A 21,272-nucleotide genomic window follows, 5' to 3' on the forward strand; every position below is an offset into this window, starting at 1 on the left:
TGGAAAGAACTGAAAACTGCTGTTCACAAATGCTCTCCATCCAACCTCACTGAGCTCGAGCTGTTTTGCAAGGAGGAATGGGAAAAAATGTCAGTCTCTCGATGTGCAAAACTGATAGACATACCCCAAGCGACTTACAGCTGTAATCACAGCAAAAGGTGGCGCTACAAAGTATTAACTTAAGGGGGCTGAATAATTTTGCACGGCACTGTAAGTGTTCCCCCGTTCATTGCATAGCTTTAAATTAGTGGCGGCTGCTGAGGGGAGGACGGCTCATTATAATGACTGGAACAGAACGCATGGAATGGATTAAAAAAATGAAACCATGTGTTTGATGTATTTGATACCATTCCACTGATTCCGCTCCAACCGTTACCACGAGCCCGTCTTCCCCAATTAAGGTGCCACCAACTTCCTGTGTCAGACCATGGCCATGGATTCTTGCCCTTGCAACTCCCTCCCATATTCTACCGAAAAGTTTAATTACACCAGTAAAACGAGGATTAGGGTTAGGGGAGGGTTTGGCCGGGGAAGGCCTTCATTGTAAAATACGAATTTGTTCTTAACTGACTTGCCTAGTTAAAAAAAAATTTAAGTAAAATCATTTGAATATTTATTCAAACATTTTGAATACAAATCTATGGCAAGAACTTAATTCTTAAGTTATCGTGACATTTAATGTTTGTAAAATGTTATTGTTTTTCCCAGCAACCCCGCTGAATGCCACATTTAGTTTGCGCCAAAGTGATGCCATGCAGGATGTAAGATTATATTTGACACAACACAGGCGACTAAGTCAATGATCTTGAATGAAATGACACACTGAAAGATACCTTTATCTCAACCCTAATTTTATACAGTAGGCAGTATCAATAAGAACTAGATTATGAATTATATCTTAATCAAAACGGTTTGCAGAAAATGTAACTCCCCTATCACAGTACCTGTTTGGAACATGCTCTTAAAGGGACAGCACCATGATGTACTGGAAGAGACGAGCACAATGTTGCAACAAAGTATTCATAAATCGGTTATTATAAACATTGTCTCTTGAAAAGTTGTTTTGTTACTTGGTAAAACAACTTTAAAGTCTCTAGGCACTAGACTACCAACCCATTAATCAATTATAGGCCCAACATTGCATCACATGTTCAGTGTGTCAGAAACTGCAGCCTAAGTTAAAGAATAACAAAAAGATGATGTGACATAGGGCTAAAAAGAGACCCACCACTGTGTATCATATTGATATATTTTTATTAACAGGCTAGTCAATTATGCATGTGTCAACACTACTATGTCTGGTTCGCAACTCAGTTTGTAATACAGCTTGATACATGATTTGTCAAAGTGAGCTATAGGCCTACTATACCACATACTGTGGTTGGTGATAACAGTCAACATAGCTACATTCTTTGGTCTAATAAACAGCAGAGCAGAGAAATCAAGTAACACACAATATGAGGCCTATTGTTTGTTTTGTGCATCATACAGTGCTTTCAGGAAGTATTCATACACATTGACTTATTCACATTTTGAGTTACAGCCTGAATTCCAAATTGCTTAAATATTTTTTTTAAATCTCACCCATCTACACACAATACCCCATAATGACAAAGTGAAAACATGGTTTTAGAATTTCTTTGCACATTTATCAATTACAGCTGTGAATCTTTCTGGTTAAGTCTCTTAAGAGCTTTGCACCCCTGGATTGTACAATATTTGCAAATTATAATTTGGAAAATTCTTCAAGCTCTGACATATTAGTTGTTTTCATTGCTAGACAGCCATTTTCGAGTCTTGCTATAGAATTTCAAGCCGATTTAAGTCCAAACTGTAACTAGGCCAATCAGAAACATTCAATATTGTCTTGGTAAGCAATTACAGTGTATATTTGGCCTTGTATTTTAGATTATTATCCTGCTGAAAGATACATTTTTCTCCCAGTGTCTGTTGGAAAGCAGACTGAATCAGGTATTCCTCTAGGATTATGCCTGTGCTTAGCTCTATTCCGTTTCTTTTTATCCCCCAAAAACTCCCTAGTCATTGCAGATGACAAGCATACCCATAGCATGATGTAGCCACCACCATGCTTAAAAATATTAAGAGTGGGACACAGTGATGTGTTGGATTTGCCCCAAAACAAAATGCTTTGTATTCAGGACTAACAGTTCATTTCTTTGCCACATTCTTTGCAGTTTTACTTTAGTGCCTTAATGCAAACAGGATGCATGTTTTGGAATATTTTTATTCTGTACAGGCTTCCTTCTTTTCATTCTGTCATTTAGGTTTGTATTGTGGAGTAACTACAATGTTGTTGATCCATCCTCAGTTTTCTCCTATCACAAGTCTACTCTAGTCTAAGTCTACTCTATTCTAACTACTGACTGACTACCACTACCATGCACTACCATGCACCTTGTAACTGTTTTAAAGTCACCATTGGCCTCATGGTGAAATTCCTGAGCGGTTTCCTTCCTCTCCGGAAACTTAGTTAGGAAGGACGCCTGTATCTTTGTAGTGACTGAGTGTATTGATACACCATCCAAAATATAATTAATAGCTTCAGCATGCTCAAAGGGATATTCAATGTCTGTTTTTTTTACCAATCTACCAATAGCAGCCATTCTTTGAGAGACATTAGAAAACCTTCCTGGTCATTGTGTTTGAATCTGTGTTTGAAATTCACTGCGCAACTGAGGGACCTTACAGATAATTGTATGTGTTGGGTACAGAGATGAGGTAGTCATTCAAAAATAATGTTAAACACTATTATTGCACACAGAGTGAGTCCATGCAACTTGTTATGTGACTTGTTAAGCACATTTTTACTCCTGAACATATTTATGCTTTCCATAAAGAAAGGGTTTGAATACTTATTGACTCAATACATTTCAGCTTTTGATTTCTAATTAAATTGTAAACATTTCTAAAAACATCATTCCACTTTGGCATTATGGGGTATTTTGTGTAGGCCAGTAATGCAACATCTACATTGAATCCGCTGTAAATTCAGGCTGTAACACAAAATGCTGAAAAAGTGAACGGATGTGAATAATTCCTGAAGGCACTGTGTATTACCTCTATGCATTGAATACTGACATATAGGCCTAATTGAGAGAGTGACAAGAAAGAATCGATGAGGGAAAAGAGGTGGGTATTCATTTTGTGAGGAAGGATTCAGAATATTTTTTAACCATACTTTCAACTCATATAAGAAAGAAACATATGCAAAAGCGTAACTTACACAAACTCATTACAATGTATCAAAAGATCAGTGGCAGATTTGTCACAAAATTGAACAAATGTGTTTCTGACAGTAAATACTGGTATTTTTCCCACAGCCTATGCTGAATATGTTTATATTTGATGCTTTGGTATTTAGGTAGGCCTAGTGTCACACGTCTGCAGAAACACAACAGAGATGTCAGAGGTTTATTGAGGCTGCTTGAAGTTGTTAGGGCGTTTGCCTGTCCTGGTAAGTATAGATAAGGTGATTTGTTCAAGAGGCGCTGTTGTCACCTACATGCAGAGTAATATACCCCTCTTGCTTTGAGTTCAGTATTATCATGTTATACATACACAAAATAATATCAATGCAGAGAATAATTCAAAAAATTTCTGTGATGTATTGGTGCAGACAATGCTTAATCACAAAAAATAAAAGCAGTAAACAATCATTCAACAGCATTTCTGTGGGAGGTAGAACACATCGCATTGCAAACTGAAACAAATAAATCATTCACATAAAATAAAAAAGTTCAAAAAAATCTCACAAAATTCATGGACAATTTCATCTTGATTAAAAAAAACTTGTCATTGTCCATTTTCAAAAACATCCTGAGGTAGACTTGTATAGATTCTTGACAAGGCATTTCTGTCTTGTTCTCATATAGTAAGAACATTGTAATATAAAAAACACGACCCACTCTAAATAAAATAAAAAGATTAAAACCATTGTCTGGACTTTACAGCCTAAATAAATTAAGGGATAAAATACTAGGCTCAAACCCATATGACTGTGTGACATCAAATGGCAAATGACATTACCCATCAACACAAGCTCTTGAAAGGTCATAGACAAGGTCATTAATTTTCTTGAACCCCCACAGCGGCCCATTTATTCCCTCAAGGCGCCCATTATTAACCGGATAATGATAATTTTGCCCAAAAAACCCAAGTTAGACAGGTCCACTGGGCTAAAAATGGACCGGCCAGTCCAACCCTGGTCATCAAAATGCTGTAGTAGTTCCTACATGGAGAGGCAAGTCTACTCTATTCTAACTACTGACTGACTACCATGCAAAGTAAACACGGGACTAAACAACATTATATTAATATTGTGACGAAGCTGTATATTTACAATAACCACTGAAAGTGGGGAGGTAGATGGTTTGGTGCTTCAGACTGGTCTTATGCCACTTCCAGAGAGAGACCGGAGAAGTAACTCAGGGTGTCTAAGGAAATATCATTATTCTCTAATACCTACGCTGTCTTACAACTTGATCACCAATTAAATCAGAAAAAGAGAGCAAAACTAGGATATAACATTAAATATAGCTAGCTGTACTACTGTAACGTCATAACAACGTGTAAATAGTGCATTGCCCTTTTGGCTCTTTTGGCAATCAATGTTCTGCATGGGTTTTCCGGCAACCCAGCCTATAGGCTATAGGTACACACATAATACACTTTACCCCTCCTTCCAAAGTAGCTCCTCTTTAAATGGGTTTCCCTGAGTTCAACATGAGGATTTCAGAGAAACTAAACCCTAGCTACAATCATAAGGATCAATGAGTTATTAAGTATCTTTAAGAAATGCCCATACTCATACTCCATACATGATTAGTGCAGAGTATTGCTGCAATGGTTTACGCACAACATATTACAAAGTCAACTGAAAACAAAGCCCCTAAATATGACCATGAAGCTCTAAAGAGCCCACAACCAAAGACAGTTTCAGTTTAAACAGAAATGAGCTAGAAATTGTAACACTGGATCAATTAGAGGTTTAGAGAATTAAGACAATGAATAAATAATAAATATAAAAAAGATAACTATATCCATTTAAGTGGTGCAAAGTATTCCAGTCACCTCTGTAAAAGAGGAATGAAGACTACACTTAGAACCATCTTATTCAACACTTGAGTCCCTGTATCATTGCACTCAATCATGAAAATATGTCCTTGAAGAAAAAACACTCAGCTCCATCCAAGAAAGCAAATATGTTCTAAATAGTTTCCAAGTACAACGAGACAATGATAAACAGGTAATGTATTGGGCAGGGTATGAGAACACCCCTAATATGTAGAATATGTTAGAAAGCCATGTCTACATCCAAAGTAAAAGCTATGGGACAGACAGAAAGACACAGTCTGTCATACAATCAACGCTGGTCTAGCAATTAGCCTCGAGTCAAAGCTTTGTGAAATGCATGGGAGGAGGCAACATCCAACCACCCATGAGACAAATGGCCAGGCTATGGCACTTATGACAAGCTGTATTGTACACAGTCCTATCGGCATCCATGGTGCACCAACATTCATACAGCAGAAAGGGTTAAAACATTCACTCGGTCGAAGAAATGCACAATGACTTATAATACCCAACGAAGATTTCAATAAGCAGAAAGACACACTCCTTTTTGACCAAGAAACAATCTATTTCTGTACATTCACTTGGATGATTGTATTTTCTTTACCCTTTTCTAACAAAAGGTTTTGGGGAAAACACTCGCGATCATCTCCAGTAAAATCAACGTAGGCTAGCTCTGATTTAGCTGCAGCAGGGAAAATAAAATGATCAGTGCACATAGGAACAGTGGTAAAAACTGACAATACAAGGCTTATTGCAGTTTGTAAACACAGTGAGTGTTGATTGTTTCAGTGTGAAGCTAAGACACTTCTTTATCTAATGCAGAACGAATACCTTCATTGACAAAAAAAAAGGAATTACTAAAAGTATTTGAGTTGCAAAGAAGGTGGATAGATGTGTCTCTCTGTGCATTAAAACACAGAGCTAACTCTCAATCTCAACTATCGCATCAATAAAAGTACAATTTTCTTGCTGTTCGTTCGATAAATAAAGACAGCCTGATGTAGTTCCAACAGCAGCATTACAATGAAACCTTGTGATTGGCTGAATCCTTGAATGGATCAATCAGAGCTCTCCCTGGGGAGTAAGGGGGCGTGGCTCTGCTCCTCTTTCTCATCCCTCAATGATGATGCTATTCCCTGAGAGCCAGGGGAGGACTGCTGTGCTTTGATTGGACAGTTGGCCACCATGTGGCTGATGCTCTGGCAGCAATGGCACTTCTTGGGCTGAGGAGGTAGCTGGCATTCTTTGGCATGGTGGTCAGGTCCTCCACAGTTGTAGCATCTAGAACACAATGGGAGAAGGGGACTCGCACTAATACAATGGTTTCAGACAGTTAACACCTTCTTCCACCAGAGTGCAGTGTTCTCCCACATATAGTTTCAGATTCTTGAATTTCCTCAGATCTCATCTATGATAAGATTAAGTAAATCTTGAGAAATTATTAGTATGACTGCCTCTTATGTATGCACAGTTTATTTACTGCATACTTGTGTATGATCATTTTAGGAGGTGTATAGTGCATTAAAACCAATGCCTCAACACATACATTTAACACAATCTCAAATCAGTAGATGTGAGTATAGTAACAATGGGGAATTTTGTGATTGCATTAACTCCAACGCAGATGGAGCATCAGAGCCTCCCCAAGCTTACTACCACTTCCCTCCTTCTTCTGTCCTCTGCCCTTTGCATCCCAACCCCCTACCATACACATACACACACCCTCTCCTCTTCTAGGATGCCGTTGATTATTGATCAGTGTGGGCACCAGGGTGGGAGAGGAGAGCAGAGGGGGCTCTTTGTTTCAATACTGCACCCTGACCTCTAACCCCTGACCCCTAGCCTTTTCTCTCTGGATCTGCCTTTCCCCCACCTAATTTACACAACACACCCCACTGTTGCCATGGCTGCCATGACCTATGACCTCTCTCAGGGTACCTACATCTGGTATCAATTAAATGGATCCTTTTCCCTTTTCTGCATCCCCTATTCCCACTTTCATGTTTGGGAGTCAGTGAGTTTAAATGGATAGGATCCTTTTCCCTTTTTACTTCTGCATTCCACTGTTATGTTTGTGAGTCGGCGAAAGAGACAGAGACAGTGTTAAATAAACTCACATCTATGTGGTGTTTGAGGTCATAAGACTCAATAGGCTAATAAAAAGCATAGCTGGAGCACACCCAGAGAAAAGTATTTTGTGTGGAGGTGCTGACTAACAGTGAATGAACTGCAAGCTATAAAAATAAATAAAGAGTCGTATATATATATATATATATGTATATATATGTATATATATATATATATCAATTTTATGTTATTGTAATGGACAAAAAATATATATATATAGCATAATATATATATAGCATTTTTTTGTCCATTACAATAACATAAAATTGATCAGAAATACAGTGTAGACATTGTTAATGTTGTAAATGACTATTGTAGCTGGAAACAGCTGATTTATTATGGAATATCTACATGGGCGTACAGAGGCCCATTAACAGCAACCATCACTCCTATTTTCCAATGGCACGTAGTGTTAGCTAATCCAAGTTTATCATTTTAAAAGGCTAATTGATCATTAGAAAACATTTTTGCAATTATGTTAGCACAGTTGAAACTATTGTTCTGATTAAAGAAGCAATAAAACTGACCTTCTTTAGACTAGTTGAGTATCTGGAGCATCAGCATATGTGGGTTCGATTACAGGCTTAAAATGGCTAGAAATAAATAACTTTCTTCTGAAATTCGTCAGTCTATTCTTGTTCTGAGAAATGAAGGCTATTCCATGCGAGAAATTGCCAAGAAACTCAAGATCTGATTCAACGCTGTGCACTACTCCCTTCACAGAACAGCGCAAACTGTTTCTAACCAGAATAGAAAGAGGAGTGGGAGGCCCCGGTGCACAACTGAGCAAGAGGACAAGTACATTAGAGTGTCTAGTTTGAGAAACAGACACCTCACAAGTCCTCAACTGGCAGCTTTAATAAATAGTACCCACAAAACACCAGTCTCAGTATAAACAGTGAAGAAGCGACTCTGGGATGCTGGCCTTCTAGGCAGAGTTCCTCTGTCCAGTGTCTGTGTTCTTTTGCCCATCTTAATCTTTTCTTTTTATTGGCCAGTCTGAGAAATTGCTTTTTCTTGGCAAATCTGCACAAGAATAGAACAAGAATAGACTGACGAGTTTCAGAAGAAAGTTATTTGTTTCTAGCCATTTTGAGCCTCTAATCGAACCCACAAATGCTGATGCTCCAGATACTCAACTAGACTAAAGAAGACCAGTTTTATTGCTTCTTTATGTTTGAGCCCCTTAATGATTTAACGGTTAACCCATAAGAGTCTAATCCCTGTCTAAGCCAAGGAATGGGGGGGGGGGGGGGGGGGTTCTACTAAGCTATATGGAATTGTTTTAAAGAAAGTCATACCAAGGATCCTTTTGCTAGTTGATATTGAATTTTAAGACCCCTTTGATGAAAACATATTTTTGTCCTGCTATTAGCCCATACACTCATTGAATAACAGATTTCCTACATGGAACAACAGACAGTCCCACAAAAAAATTTAAAGGAAGTTTGTTCTGAAGTGTCTGTCCTATATCTGATAGATGAAAGATCAGGAACCATTTTTTTATACATGTATTTAACCCCATATTTTTGGCACTTAAACAGTCTCCATATGTACATCCATTCATTTTTTCAACTGGTACCTGGGGACCTTCAGACCAGTCGTGTGAGGCCTGTGGCGTTCTAGAGCAAAACAACCGACATGTATGTGTTCATGTTCGAGTCTCACCTTTCCACAGAGGAGTCATATTAGTGTGTAGCCCAAACTGTTCGGAAACTAAAGACAGAAGTTGGAAAATCGACTGTACCGACTTCAGACGAGTCCCAAGACGCCATCATGTTCATGAGAGTCTCATCTTTCCATAGAGGTGTCATAATAGTTTGTAGGCCAAACCGTTCGGAAGTTACAGGCGATTTTGTGAGCAGAACGGTTTTCGGGATGTCTCATGGTCTGACAAACACCACTCTAGCTCTGTCACCTTTCCCCGCAGATGCGGAAGCGTGACATAGGCGGAAGTGGTGGATTGAGATGCATCCAATGAAAATAAAAACAGATATCTCTAGTTTAAACTAATGGATTTCTATAGGGATTTATTTATTATGCTAATTCAATTTTCACGGGGACCCGGACATCGACTTTAGGAGCTTTTAATAAGCCTACATGTCCCAATTTATTTTTACTACAATTTGCATTTGTCCTTGACACTTAGCCACAACCACAATCACGTGGTAGGCTAAAGGTAGGGTAAATCCAACGATGTAAAGGAATAATACAAATGTAGGGAAGGGAACGAACACTAAATTGGTAATTACAGTGCCTTGCGAAAGTATTCGGCCCCCTTGAACTTTGCGACCTTTTGCCACATTTCAGGCTTCAAACATAAAGATATAAAACTGTATTTTTTTGTGAAGAATCAACAACAAGTGGGACACAATCATGAAGTGGAACGACATTTATTGGATATTTCAAACTTTTTTAACAAATCAAACACTGAAAAATTGGGCGTGCAAAATTATTCAGCCCCTTTACTTTCAGTGCAGCAAACTCTCTCCAGAAGTTCAGTGAGGATCTCTGAATGATCCAATGTTGACCTAAATGACTAATGATGATAAATACAATCCACCTGTGTGTAATCAAGTCTCCGTATAAATGCACCTGCACTGTGATAGTCTCAGAGGTCCGTTAAAAGCGCAGAGAGCATCATGAAGAACAAGGAACACACCAGGCAGGTCCGAGATACTGTTGTGAAGAAGTTTAAAGCCGGATTTGGATACAAAAAGATTTCCCAAGCTTTAAACATCCCAAGGAGCACTGTGCAAGCGATAATATTGAAATGGAAGGAGTATCAGACCACTGCAAATCTACCAAGACCTGGCCGTCCCTCTAAACTTTCAGCTCATACAAGGAGAAGACTGATCAGAGATGCAGCCAAGAGGCCCATGATCACTCTGGATGAACTGCAGAGATCTACAGCTGAGGTGGGAGACTCTGTCCATAGGACAACAATCAGTTGTATATTGCACAAATCTGGCCTTTATGGAAGAGTGGCAAGAAGAAAGCCATTTCTTAAAGATATCCATAAAAAGTGTTGTTTAAAGTTTGCCACAAGCCACCTGGGAGACACACCAAACATGTGGAAGAAGGTGCTCTGGTCAGATGAAACCAAAATTGAACTTTTTGGCAACAATGCAAAACGTTATGTTTGGCGTAAAAGCAACACAGCTGAACACACCATCCCCACTGTCAAACATGGTGGTGGCAGCATCATGGTTTGGGCCTGCTTTTCTTCAGCAGGGACAGGGAAGATGGTTAAAATTGATGGGAAGATGGATGGAGCCAAATACAGGACCATTCTGGAAGAAAACCTGATGGATTCTGCAAAAGACCTGAGACTGGGACGGAGATTTGTCTTCCAACAAGACAATGATCCAAAACATAAAGCAAAATCTACAATGGAATGGTTCAAAAATAAACATATCCAGGTGTTAGAATGACCAAGTCAAAGTCCAGACCTGAATCCAATCGAGAATCTGTGGAAAGAACTGAAAACTGCTGTTCACAAATGCTCTCCATCCAACCTCACTGAGCTCGAGCTGTTTTGCAAGGAGGAATGGGAAAAAATGTCAGTCTCTCGATGTGCAAAACTGATAGAGACATACCCCAAGCGACTTACAGCTGTAATCGCAGCAAAAGGTGGCGCTACAAAGTATTAACTTAAGGGGGCTGAATAATTTTGCACGCCCAATTTTTCAGTTTTTGATTTGTTAAAAAAAGTTTGAAATATCCAATAAATGTCGTTCCACTTCATGATTGTGTCCGACTTGTTGTTGATTCTTCACAAAAAAATACAGTTTTATATCTTTATGTTTGAAGCCTGAAATGTGGCAAAAGGTCGCAAAGTTCAAGGGGGCCGAATACTTTCGCAAGGCACTGTAAGTATAGGCCAGAGGAAGCTGGTAGGAGGAGCTATAGGAGGACGGGCTCATTGTAATGGCTGGAATGGAATCAATGGAACTGAGTCAAACATGTAATTTCCATTTGTTTGATGTGTTTGATACCATTCCATTCATTCCATTCCAGCCATTACAATGAGCTGGTCCTCCAATAGTTCCTCCCACCAGCCTCCACTGATATAAGCTATACATGGTTATTACTTACCATCCCTACTGATAGTGACTAATAATAACTTAGGCTTTAGCCTACTAATTGAAGGAAACAGGAAATGTCGGGGCATGCTGTATGATTAAACCGTTCTAGAGAGGACAAAGGTTACATTTTGCGTGACTCTTTGCCTTTTTATTGAATCCCTGCAGGCTAAATTACAGTGTATGGAGAACGCTGTTATTTATATTGCAAAAAATATGGATGCTCTTTCTACTTGGAACAGGCAGGTACGCTTGACCTTACTCATGGTTTCCTCACATGTAAAGGTGGTGGAATTATTCGTCAGAATCTGTAGACACACCTCCGCCACATTTATTTTATCTCCACCCCAAACGCGTACCTCGCTGGCGTTGGTGTTTCGCCCATGCTTAAATTTAAGGTCAGAATATGCGTAGAGAGAAAAATGCATAAAAGGGGAATAAAGTTGCGTTTATGCTGGCGTAACTAGGTCCTGAATTTCCACCAAAGAGGATAAATAAATCTGTTTGATGTCAGACCATTGTGGCTAAAACGGTAAACTTGGCAACTTTCATGATGATGACACCAGATATTTTCAACACCCTCAAATGATTTGTTAACAACCATGCCACAGATAAACTTGTTGTTAATATTGCAGCGATCTTCATAGTTAATACTATAAGCAGAGTGTTACAGTGTTTCCATATCATGGAATTATTTTGAGTAAGTGGGGATGTTAAGTGATGTATGGTTCGGCTATGTGCCATTTAAAGATATTGATTGAACTGTCTCACCTGTCCCCCTTGGACCGTCGTTTCTGTTGCCCCTTAGGTGTCTTCTCACAGCCCACACACTGTGCTCCCCCTGGCCCCGTCACCGTGACAGACTCTAGGCCTTTAGACGACTTCTTGAAGGTAAACTCCACCGCCTCGCCCTCCTTCAGGCTACGGAAGCCCTCCATGTGCAGCTTGCTCTGTGTAGGGGAGAGGGAGCATGAGTGTGGTCTGCGGAATAGTTTAGAACAGCATGAGAACTGTTCTAGGTGAGGGTAGAACGGAAGTCTTACCCTGTGAGGGAATAGGGAATGAGTAGTCAGAGTTGGAGAAAGGTTATTTGGCCAGGGAACTGTTGAGAAGATATTAAAGTGGTTCTAAGCCTGTGAAAAACTGTGGAAAACAGTTCTAAGGCCAGATGTGATGCCCTTCCTGTGTCTACAAGGGTGCATTTGTTCCCCAGCCCAATTCCCAGCCTGGTCAGGAAGCAGAGACAAATAGAGTTTAAATGAATTTGACTCTGCCATTGTTTGTGCATATAGCTGGTCCCCTTCACATGTTGTCTTCTGGTGTGCTTACAGCTAAGAGCTGTTCCTTAATTGGGATCCTACATGCATACATTAACGTTCTGCATAGGTTTTAATACATCAATGGAAACATCCAGGCACTCTCGCGCTTTCTCAGGGGCCAACCCCCTCAGCCAATCCAGATTCCAATCCCATTGACAGCCCTATTAAAACAACAATAACTGCTTGCTCACTACACCCTTCCCACTTCAGAATGTGTGTGTGTTTCTGTGTGTGTGTCTGCGTGGACAACGTTACCCCCTCCCCCAAGCTAGTCACAGCATTCCAAGCTCCAACCTCCCCCTCCACCACCACACAGAACAGCCGATAGACTCTCCAAAAGAACTTCATCTGGTCAAGTCCCAGACTGACCACTGCTAAGGATGTTGGGAGAAGAAGGGAGGAGGGGAAAGGTGTGCATTCTTGGGATAGCTGACCAAAAGGCACATAAATAATGGTTTCAAGAATGTAGGTGTCCACCTTGAGAAAGACATTTCCTTGCCATTGTCAACCTTAGTCCAGGGCCTCTGGAAAAAGAAGCTTGGATTTCGTGGCCACCTAGTTCTATCGTCCTCATGTGCTTTGTCAAGCTGCCTGAACAGCGGTAGGTATGACACTAATTTCATACCATTGAGCTCAAGGTGAAGAATCATGCCTTGTTCAAGACCTTCCAGAGACACAGAAAGTAACCCTGATCTGTTTCCCCAACCTGGTTTGTATTATTCTTTACGTACATGTTTTTCAGAGGCGGGGACTGGGAGACTAGTCAGGTTTGAGGAAAAGATGAACGAAGCAAAGTACAGAGAGATCCTTGATGAAAACCTGCTCCAGAGCGCTCAGGACCTCAGACTGAGGCGAAGGTTCCCCTTCCAACAGGACAACGACCCTAAGCACACAGCCAAGACAACGCAGGAGTGGCTTCACGACAAGTCTCTGAATGTCTTTGAGTGGCCCAGCCAGAGCCCGGACTTGAACCCGATCGAACATCTCTGGAGAGACCTGAAAATAGCTGTGTAGCGTTGCTCCCCATCCAACCTGACAGAGCTTGAGAGGATCTGCAGAGAAGAATGGGAGAAACTCCCCAAATACAGGTGTGCCAAGCTTGTAGCATCATAGCCAAGAAGACTCAAGGCTGTAATCTCTGCCAAAGGTGCGTCAACAAAGTACTGAGGAAAGGGTTCGAATACTTATGTAAATGTAATATTTCCGTTTTTTTTATTTTTATAAATTACAAAAACATTTCTGAAACCTGTTTTTGCTTTGTCATTATGGGGTATTGTGTGTAGATTGATGAGGGAAAAATACAATTTCATCCATTTTAGAATGGCTGTAATCCAAAAAAATGTGAAAAAAAGTCAAGGAGTCTTACTTTCCAAAGGCACTGTATATCCGACTCTCTTTAGTATGATATGTTAAATTTAATCTGGTATATATTAATTTGTGAATGTCCATCAGCCATTTTGTATGACATGTTACGAATTACAATTCGTATGATATGTTACGAATTTGCTAAATGTACAATATATTATGATTTTCCAAAAGTACAATATTTTAAGAATTAGCTAAATGTATGATATGCTAAAAAGTCAAATTTGTTGTGGCTAACATTAGCTAGCTGGCTAACGTTAGCTGGATTAGAGGATAAGGTTAGGAGTTAGGTTAAAGGGTTAAGGTTAGGGGAAGAATTAACTAAAAAAGTTAAGGTTAGGGTTAGGGGAAGGGTTAGCTAACAGGCAAGTAGTTGCAAAGTAGCTAAAAAGTAGTAAGTAGTTGAAAAGTTGCTAATTAGCTAAAATACTAAAGTTGTCCGTGATGAAATTTCAAACACGCAAACCTTTGGGTTGCTGTACGTTGGGGTGTATAACCTTAAACCAGAACATAGCTAATGTTAGCCAGCTTGCAAATGTTAGCGTTAGCCACAAAAAATTGGAATTCATGACGTATCATACATTTAAAAAATTCGTAAGGTATTGTATGTTTTGTAAATTCATAACATAGCATAGTATGCTGGACATCCACAAATGAATATATAACATATCATACTAATTGGGTTGTCTCGGATTTACATAAAGAATCATGCGTAATGCTCTGTTTTTGCCTTCTGCCGTCTGTAACCATACCAAAAGTAACATATTATCCTAATTTGAGTGTCTAAAATTTACATTTACTATGTGACGTCTATTCTATGATACTGGGCTGGTTTACCAGATTATACTATGCTCATAGCTTTTTTTTAAGCCAATCTTAAAATGTTGTGGAGCAGAATTTTATGATGATGGTGAGAGGGCTGTGATGTGGAGGGTCAGTTTATGGCCCTTGCATTGCATCAGTCTTAACCCAGACTGTGAGGTCTCTTCTGGGGGGTTTGAAGTGATAATGGTGGGAAAGGAATCCAAGTCATGAAGGCCTTCAGCATTCCTTCCCCTTTAGGAGGTGAACGGGCCGGAACTATCCCCTGACCCCCCTGACCTCTCCTCCTTCAATCACCCCCACCCCAACTCTCCCTCCCTTGACTGCTTTCTTGTGAATGAACACAGCTCTCAAGCTCTCTCTTTCTCTCTCCGTTTCTGTCAATCTCATTCTCTCTCACACACAAATATACAATATTATCCACACACACACACACACACTCATAACCCCCCCCCCCCCCCCGCCACACACACACACACACACACACAACCTCCCCACCACCCACTCTTCATTCACAGATAGTACAAGTTCACAGTACAAGATCACAGCCAGCAGGATTTCCTCTCTGTTAAGTTGACAATAGCAGCCATTGTCCAGCAGTCCCTACAGGCCTGTATGAGAGCAGAGGTGGATTAGGGGACTGGTAATGTGGGTGTTTGATAACCTTTTTATGGGTGAATCACTCATTTTTCTTCCTTTGATTAAGCAGTTTGCAGGAACATGGAGCAGAGAAATTTGAGGAGAGGACTTTGGTCTTTAGCATCCAGGTTTACAGAGTGTGGAGGGCTGGTGGTGGATGGCTGGGGAGGGTGGATGCGTTGGGGCTACGGGCAGAGGGTCTGGGTGGGAGTCAGGGTATGGCTAGTCTGGGGTGGGTGGGCTACCACATGAGATGCCAACTCCCCTGATGTTTGAAGGACTTTATAACAGGAAGCAGGGTTCGATGGGGACCGAGAGGAATGAGCCTTGTTATCTCTGCTTAGACTAACCCCTGTCTCTCTGTCTACTCTTTTTTAAGTCCAATTGCTAATATTAGCACTTTCGGACCAAATCCCTATTGTAAAATCAATCTCCCCTGTTTAGCATATTTTAAATGTTATGCCCAAACTCTAATTTGAAGTCCCTCAGACCTCTACCTTAACTCAGGAAGGACGGTGGAGAAGACAGCCTCGGACATTATGGTACTCATAACTCTCTCTCTCTACCGCACCTGCTGTCTCTACCTCTGAATGATCGGCTATGAAAAGCCAACTGACATTTACTCCTGAGGTGCTGACCTGTTGCACCCTCTACAACCACTGTGATTATTATTATTTGACCCTGCTGGTCATCTATGAACGTTTGAACATCTTGGCCATGTACTGTTATAATCTCCACCCAGCACGGCCAGAAGAGGACTGGCCACCCCTCATAGCCTGGTTCCTCTCTAGGTTTCTTCCTAGGGAGTTTTTTCCTAGCTACCATGCTTCTACATCTGCATTGTATGCTGTTTGGGGTTTTAGTCTGGGTTTCTGTATAGCACTTTGTGACATTAGCTGATGTAAAAAGGGCTTTATAAATACATTTGATTGATTGATTGATTCTCGGGCATGTTGATAATCTCCAGGTTAATTTGACAAAACAATCCTGGAGTCATTAGGCTGTCCTTCAGGATGCTTAGCATTCCATTCCATTTGAAACAAACTAGATTTCCCCTCCGGTTTTACTAACTTGGTTTTACATTACTCCTAATTCCGACATTTTACATAACACTTATTCCCCAACATTTATTGTCATTCATTATCTGCCTTTGTAAAACTCTAAAAGATTGTGAGGTAAAAATGTGCCAATATATTTTTTATATTGAACCCATCCTTTTGTATTTCAAAACCAATATTCACATTCAATTCCTTTTATTTTCTGGTAGGTTTATTAAAACACCAAATACAAACAATCTATTATTATGAAAATTTTATATTTTTGTCTGTAAATGTTTTATTCATTAGCTAGTTTTAGGGCAATATGATAATCAATTTCCCTAAAGGCTACCATTACCCTGCTTGCAACACCTAATCAGAAGCCCAATCAGATGTAACAACTGATCAATTAACCAAACACTTTTGTTCTTGGCTGGCTTATATCTTACTTTAGAGAGGTTCTTTTACATGTCACTTCTTGACAACAACATTAACTTTCTCATGCAAACTACAAAGATGATGGGCCTCTGATTCCAGTTATAGCATTGATGGCATATCATCTGAACATAAAATAAACAAAATCTTGTTTTTAGTTTTAAAGCTACTTGACTTTATTTATCATGCTTGTTTCGATTTGGTAATATTAGCTACATAATAAGTTTTAACTGAGTAATAAACTACTATAGGCATAATAAGAGTTGTTCAACCTGTAAGAATAACATTATAAACCACATGCACTGCTGAGAAATAGGCCTACATATTTTAATTTCTAAAACGTGAATCAGCTGACAATTTCAAGACAATGTTGTCAAATGTTTAAAAGAGATTTTAAAAATCCTATTGCCTCTTGCCCAACATATAAGCTATGAAAACATACAAACTATAAATTAGTTTTGAATGAGTGCAGCAAAGTGGTTTTCAAGCACTATAAACAATGATTGATAGGCCTATATAATTGCATGATCGATAAATTCAAATGCCTAAAAACGCTAAATCAAGGCAGGTAAATAATAATGACCTACCTTAACGAAAACACAAAAGTGGGATATTTACATTGTTGATAAATAAGACATGGACTCGCACAAAAACGCGCCAATAGAACCATTCGGACCTGTTTGGAGCTCGAGACAGGCCTTGACGAACATCAACACCACACTCTTCGAGTCCTAGTCCCACAGCAGACCTCACCTGATGAACGAATACATCGACAGTCTCCTCGAGCGGTGTCCCATCTCGGTTGGTCATCGACAGGAACCCGAAACCCATCCGGACGTTGAACCATTTACACACGCCGCTGCCACGAGACGAACCCAGATCCTCCTCTGAGCCCGTGGCTTCCTCCTCTTCCGTCTTTGCACAGCCCCCTTTCGAGATAAAATAATGTCACTCAGTCAGTTTAGAAAATATAGATGTTTGAAATATGGCATGTCTTGTCAACAATTGTGGCAGGAAAACGAGTTGGGGAGGCTCTTACTCGGATGTTTTTCAGCGTCAGTTCTTTGGTTCGACATGAAGAAGGCATTTAATGGGTTGCGTAATGGTAAAGAGCTCGAGAGCAGCGCAGCAAGCTAGGAACACATGGGTGTAAACAATGTTGCTATTCGAAACAATGTCGATATATTATCCATAGGAATACACTTTTTTTAAACTAGTATATTAAACGGACTCTTTTTCAAGTTGTTTTGAAATGGAAACAATACGCTAATGGTGATAATAATAATAGGTCTAATCATACTAGCCTAATTATATATAACAATACGATAATAATGATGCATTCTTATAAATAATAATATGCGTAATAAATATAAGCTAATCGAAATAATATCGTCAAAATGAATCATTTGAATAAATATACACGTTTTAAATGTATCTACCATTACAATAGTATAGCTTCTAACGTGTTGATTTACACGATACGTGCCTAAATAATTCCCAAGCACGTAAGAGATTGACTCTGATAATGTAGCCTAATAAAACTGTGCATTTTCTTCCCATGAGGAGCAACGAAAACCGAGAACACAATATCTTTGAATATTTGAAGAAAAAAATATAGAAAATATTAAATTTCAAGATTCAGTTACCAATGAAAAGTATAAAGCTAAATGCATCACCTATAGTCATAATTTATCCCAAAATGTCAACGCAAGCAGTGAAAACCATTCTTCCATGGATAGAGATTGTAGGTCCCAAATCGAAGAATAAATCATTACAACACCATTCTCAGGCAAACGTGTGCTGTTGCTTTCGGAAAACGTTCCTAATCTAAACACTAATGACCGATCTACCTGTAAACTGCTGTTCGGAAAAAGAGACCATCCCTTTCCCGGGTATATTTTAATCCAGGGTTACCGTGTCCTCCTCTCCCCAGTCCCCCCTGCCCTGTCCACCTTCAACCCTCCTTCACTCTACACAATAACACTTTCCCGAATACAGTTTAACAAAGGCGCAGAAGAGGAACAGAACAGCAATGGAAACAAACAAAGAGTGTTGGAGATACTTTCGCCCTGACAACCGGTGGTGTAAAACTGCTGGGAATCATTTCTCAAAAGAATCCCCAAATCTGAAAGACAATACAAGGAAACCCAACCCGCCCTCTTTTTGTCTCTTCTCATAAAGAGATCTTTCCATCGAATCCCCTCAAAGATCTTCAAAGAACCTGTGGAACCATTGCCTGTACCTTCTGCCATGGTTTGGGGGGTTCCTGGCCCTCCTACAACTCCAGAAGAATCAGGCAATAAACTCTGGTTGTATCGTCAACATCCGTGCACGTTTTTCGGTAATCCCTCTATGGAAAATAGTGTATTTTCCTTCTCCTGGTCTCTTGCACAATATGGAAGGGAGCCCACTCTGACCCTCCTATACCTCTAATATTAACCCCCACCTTTTCGATCCAGGCCACCACGTGATGCTCAATTGCAATCTTCTGGCTGATAAATTAGACATTCCACGGTGATAGGGCCCAAATTCGCCGAGCGACCAATCAGCGGCGAGGACCACCTAGATGTTAACAGCGGGGCCTTGGGGGACTCACACCCCGTGCGACCCCCTCCACTTCCGGGACAGGAGAGAGCCACAACCCCCACAGTGCCTGGAGCATTTGAATATGCGGATAATGAGTCACTCAGGTGCATGGTTTCACGGAAACCATTCAAATTAAACCTTCCCCTTCCACATTCCACACCATCAAAAACCAAGGACATCTAAATCCAGCGGTTCTGTTTCTGTTTGTTGCATTCACACATGAGCACACAAAAAAAGTCACATTAAAATAATCTATATACCAAAGAATAGGTTCATATCAGGAAAATAAATGTAGCAGTGAGCAGGAAAAAATAGAAGATCTTATTTAAAGTAGCTGATCTTGTAGAAATATCCAGGATAGGCAGGCTACATGCATTCCCCTTTGTCATTTCGTTTGAAACAATTTTGAGCTAACATATTTTGCTACTGTCATACGTGTTTAGGATTACTATCGACTACACGCTGTAAACAAAGGAAATAAATAAACACCTATCTCTTGAGATACTAGTTCCACACAACCCTCCCGTGAATGTTGCTCTTATAATTCACCATAACTTGATTGTTATTTGTGTTGGGGGTGCACGGTCTGTGAAAGACGGTGAAATAGGTTTCCATCGAATTCCCTCAGAATCGCTGACGGATACAGATAATGAATATGCACGTCAACAGAGGGGTTGTGTTGCCTTGTGTGAGAGGGGGAGGGCCTGTCCTCATAGGCTACAAGGCTATGGCACATTATTACTGGTGCGTTGTTATAACTTTGTAGTGCCCTCTCAATATTGGTAAGTTTAAATGGAAAATAAAACCAGATAGAATAACCTTGAAAGGAATCCAAAAAGTTGAGTGAAGTGTCACTTCTACAAATCTGACTATTTCTCACCATCTCAATTGCGATAGGGAGGATGAAAAGACAATCTAGAAAAATAAGACGTTTACAGGCTACCAATGCTATCCCAATCAATGAGACAATTCCCCCTGGTAGACACTGCAGACTAAACATGAGGTAACAATAGGATAAAAGGCCGGGTAACAGAACAAGTAATCATGTGTAAAACACACCAAGTCACACACACACAAAATAGTCCTACTTCATAGTGCCCATATATTTGGCATATATTTCAGGTTAACAAAGGAATAAAATGGTCAACTCACCACAATTGGGATCTTTTGGACACATTTTAGAAAGTAATTCTTGGTGAGCTCTTCAAAAGCAAGGCTATATGTAAAACCTGTCAGTCCCTTCACCGACTTGACACGGGTATTTATGGCCTCTGAAACCCAAAGGTTCAGGATCCCTGCTGAAGCATTTGAATAATTAGCGACGATGAGTCACCTTTACCGGATCTGTGCTCTAACTCAGCCGTCAACGCTTTTCAATGGCAGCTGTCATGACATTGACAATGCAGGTGTCATCCGGCTTTTCTCTAAGCACTGAGTACACCGCATGAACTCAATGGGCTACAATACTTCAAGTCAATTACAATGTCGGATAATTAAAATGACTAAGATAACTTGGGTTGTGGGAATCAGCTGCATCATAAGTGGAAAGCCCATCCACCTGTTGCCGTAAAGCGCCTGACAAAGACACTGAGTCACGCACATCAATAGTAAAATGTGGATACCTTGTCAGATACAGGAAACGGAAACCAATCGTACGCTGTGAACGGGACACTTTGAGGTCGTGCATGTCCGTTGGGCAGCTGGTGCGCTGGGCCATATGGGACCCTTGTCACCTGCACCCTCGTGCCTTACCCTTCTTCTTT

The 21,272-nt window shown here is 40.1% G+C and overlaps 1 protein-coding gene across 1 annotated transcript; it reads right to left on the reverse strand.

The window, feature by feature from the left end:
- Positions 1–1,235: 1,235 nt before the first annotated feature.
- On the reverse strand, positions 1,236–21,226 carry LOC110496840 (protein lin-28 homolog A-like). The gene is made up of 4 exons (XM_090206668.1): positions 21,166–21,226; positions 17,677–17,852; positions 12,078–12,256; positions 1,236–6,375 (listed from the first exon to the last, which is right to left on the reverse strand). Exons 1-4 carry the CDS (start codon positions 21,224–21,226, stop codon positions 6,153–6,155), a joined length of 639 nt encoding a protein of 212 aa, XP_090062794.1. The 3' UTR covers positions 1,236–6,152.
- Between the last annotated feature and the right edge of the window lie 46 nt (positions 21,227–21,272).

This window comes from Oncorhynchus mykiss, chromosome 18 (genome assembly GCF_057628025.1).
Source record: "Oncorhynchus mykiss isolate SJ-2025 chromosome 18, ASM5762802v1, whole genome shotgun sequence".
NCBI classification, from domain to species: Eukaryota; Metazoa; Chordata; class Actinopteri; order Salmoniformes; family Salmonidae; genus Oncorhynchus; species Oncorhynchus mykiss.